We start from the raw sequence: 3,244 nt of genomic DNA on the forward strand, positions 1-3,244 counted from the left end.
TTTTCACACTTCCTTCCTTTTCCTACATCTCAGAATAAAGAATGGAACAGTGTTACTTTTATTTAATCAAGAAAAAGCACAGTCTAATAATCCGATTCACAGACACATTTCACGCATTTCAGAGCTCCCAGATCTGTGTGTACATCCATCCATCCATCCATCCATCCATTTTCTGACATGCTTAATCCCAAGCGGGGTCACGAAGGGTGCTGGTGCCTATCCCCAGCTGTCTACATGCGAGAGGCGGGGTACACCCTGGACAGGTCGCCAGTCCATCGCAGATTTGTGTGTACATGGTGCATTTAAATGCTGGTGGAAAGCTGGGTTTTCTGACTTTTGTTTAAATTTTTTCTACTTTTTCATTATTCTATGGTTGTTTATTTACATTCATTTCCAGGCTATTTTTTTTCCTTGGTCATCAACACGCCAGACTGGAGATGTGACAGGCATCCTGGGCCACAGGCAGCTACGCTCTACCCCTTATATTCATTCGGCTAGCTAATCTGAGTCGTTCAATTCCATTACGAGAGCGAGATCATCTGTGGTAGTAGCACTAGACATCTTCCAGGCATGTGAGGAAAACTAGCAGCAGTTCAGTGGACAGGATGAATGAGTGGTAGCCGGATGACGTCATACACGCGCCGCTTTGTTTTTAATAGATATTAATATAAAAAATATAAGCGCGAATGTCTGGCGGACAGTAATTCGCCTACATGTTATAAACTGACTGACCATAAATGATAAATTATGAGTTTAGCTTGTGCCTTCAAGTCGTTGCCCATAGGAAGACATTACTTGAATATAACATAACCGAATATCTTCAGAACAGCTCCAAATGACACAAAACTCATATTGGTGAGTAGAACATGATGTAATAACGTCAAATCAAGGGCCAAATTTAAAAAAAAAACAACGCATTTTTCCTTTAATCTTTAAGCCCTTTCGGAGCCAGGTAAACATCTAATATATCTGTTAAAATCAAATATATGTTTAAAGTTTTAGGTGCTAGAAGAAAAAAATTAATTGCTTTTTTATTTATACTTAATGATAAGCATTAGAATGCCCAGTTGCCTTTCGCCTTTCTGTCATTTAGTTTCAAGATGACAATGGTGGTCTTTGATCAAGTTTAATCATTCATTTCTTTTTTCAACAACCAGAGTTTCCACAATAACAACAAAATCAACTACTGCCCCTGTTGTAGAAGAGCAAACTGTTCTGTAACTTAAATTCAGAACTCTGTCCAGGAAGTTTTCACTAAAATAATTTACTTTTTTTAACCTTTACCCTAAACTAATACATTTAATCCAAAATCCTGATCACCAATACTTTCATTCTGTCCACTATAATATACACTGTTTCATTTTGAAAAAAAGGGAAACATTTGGTAAATATCTCAACATTTGGAAATGTTCTCATGTTATCTCCTATTTGGATATTATACAAACAGAAAGGGGGGAAAAAGTGCCTTATGTAATATTTACCTTTACTAATAAGCTTATCATCTTTAATTATTAAGCTTTACCAAGGACATTTCCTTTAATCTCTATCAATATCAGATGGTTCTATGTTTGTTAAGCCAACCATATATCTTTGGAGCTTTTGGTCCTCCTCTTTCTGTCCTCTTTATAAACTGTGGTCTTCAGCTCATTTTCCTCAGGTCTTGCTTGAGCTGCTGAATCTGGAAGNAAAAAAAAACAACGCATTTTTCCTTTAATCTTTAAGCCCTTTCGGAGCCAGGTAAACATCTAATATATCTGTTAAAATCAAATATATGTTTAAAGTTTTAGGTGCTAGAAGAAAAAAATTAATTGCTTTTTTATTTATACTTAATGATAAGCATTAGAATGCCCAGTTGCCTTTCGCCTTTCTGTCATTTAGTTTCAAGATGACAATGGTGGTCTTTGATCAAGTTTAATCATTCATTTCTTTTTTCAACAACCAGAGTTTCCACAATAACAACAAAATCAACTACTGCCCCTGTTGTAGAAGAGCAAACTGTTCTGTAACTTAAATTCAGAACTCTGTCCAGGAAGTTTTCACTAAAATAATTTACTTTTTTTAACCTTTACCCTAAACTAATACATTTAATCCAAAATCCTGATCACCAATACTTTCATTCTGTCCACTATAATATACACTGTTTCATTTTGAAAAAAAGGGAAACATTTGGTAAATATCTCAACATTTGGAAATGTTCTCATGTTATCTCCTATTTGGATATTATACAAACAGAAAGGGGGGAAAAAGTGCCTTATGTAATATTTACCTTTACTAATAAGCTTATCATCTTTAATTATTAAGCTTTACCAAGGACATTTCCTTTAATCTCTATCAATATCAGATGGTTCTATGTTTGTTAAGCCAACCATATATCTTTGGAGCTTTTGGTCCTCCTCTTTCTGTCCTCTTTATAAACTGTGGTCTTCAGCTCATTTTCCTCAGGTCTTGCTTGAGCTGCTGAATCTGGAAGGGGCTCTTCAACAGTAGGTTTTTCAACTTTTGCAAATGCTTGAAACTACTAAAACTAGCACTGTTTCAATCTTCAACCAAAAGATAAGACTATAAGGAGTCGATTTGATCATATTTGCTAATTCACTGCTGTATGACGGAGAAAATAAAGTTCAGCTGGCTTTTATGATGACTGAAAGACGTATATTACTTCTGAATTTATAGTATTACAGTAAATGTTTTTTCTTTTAGCTTTACTAACTTGTAATTGAAAACTGAGAAAGCTTAGTATCTTGAATAACAGCCATATTAGTATTAGTAAACTCACGATTTTGCATATGGACTATTTTAAAGTTAATTTCTGATGAGGTATAAATATGCCTAACAATCATTCTTTATAGTACTAGCCATCTACTCTGAAACAGCAGTCATTCATGAACTTTTCCATTTCTTTTTTAGCCCCTAATCATGGCCGTCTGCTCAACCTTGATGCCTCTTCTGCTAAGCCTCCTCCTGTTTCCCTGCTCTGTTCTCTGCTGCCAGACTGGGACTAAAGCCCAATGTGATGCTGCTCCATTTGTACCAGGCCACAACCTGGTAGGAGAAGGTTTTGATGTGGTCACACTGCGCAGGAAAGGTGCTTATGTGATTGACTTTAAGACTTACCTGAGCTCCGGTGGCAGCTGTACCCTCTGCTCCAACCCTCTTCAAGGGAACAAGCTCCAGAAAGTACTGTCAAATCTGAAATAAACACTATTGTGTATTTCATTTGTCAAATAATTAATCATGCTGCTGT

The 3,244-nt window shown here is 36.0% G+C and overlaps 1 protein-coding gene across 1 annotated transcript in view; it reads right to left on the reverse strand.

Moving 5' to 3' along the window:
* Positions 1-2,949: 2,949 nt before the first annotated feature.
* pin1 (peptidylprolyl cis/trans isomerase, NIMA-interacting 1) overlaps positions 2,950-3,244 on the reverse strand; it is a 17,452-nt gene continuing 17,157 nt past the window's right edge. The window contains exons 6-7 of the mRNA XM_015400857.1: positions 3,115-3,153; positions 2,950-3,072 (exon numbers count right to left, since the gene is read on the reverse strand). Of these exons, the coding sequence (XP_015256343.1) occupies positions 2,950-3,072; positions 3,115-3,153 (162 nt within the window). The remainder of the gene's footprint in view (positions 3,073-3,114; positions 3,154-3,244) is intronic.

This window comes from Cyprinodon variegatus, unplaced genomic scaffold (genome assembly GCF_000732505.1).
Source record: "Cyprinodon variegatus isolate N-32 unplaced genomic scaffold, C_variegatus-1.0 Scaffold1155, whole genome shotgun sequence".
NCBI classification, from domain to species: domain Eukaryota; kingdom Metazoa; phylum Chordata; class Actinopteri; order Cyprinodontiformes; family Cyprinodontidae; genus Cyprinodon; species Cyprinodon variegatus.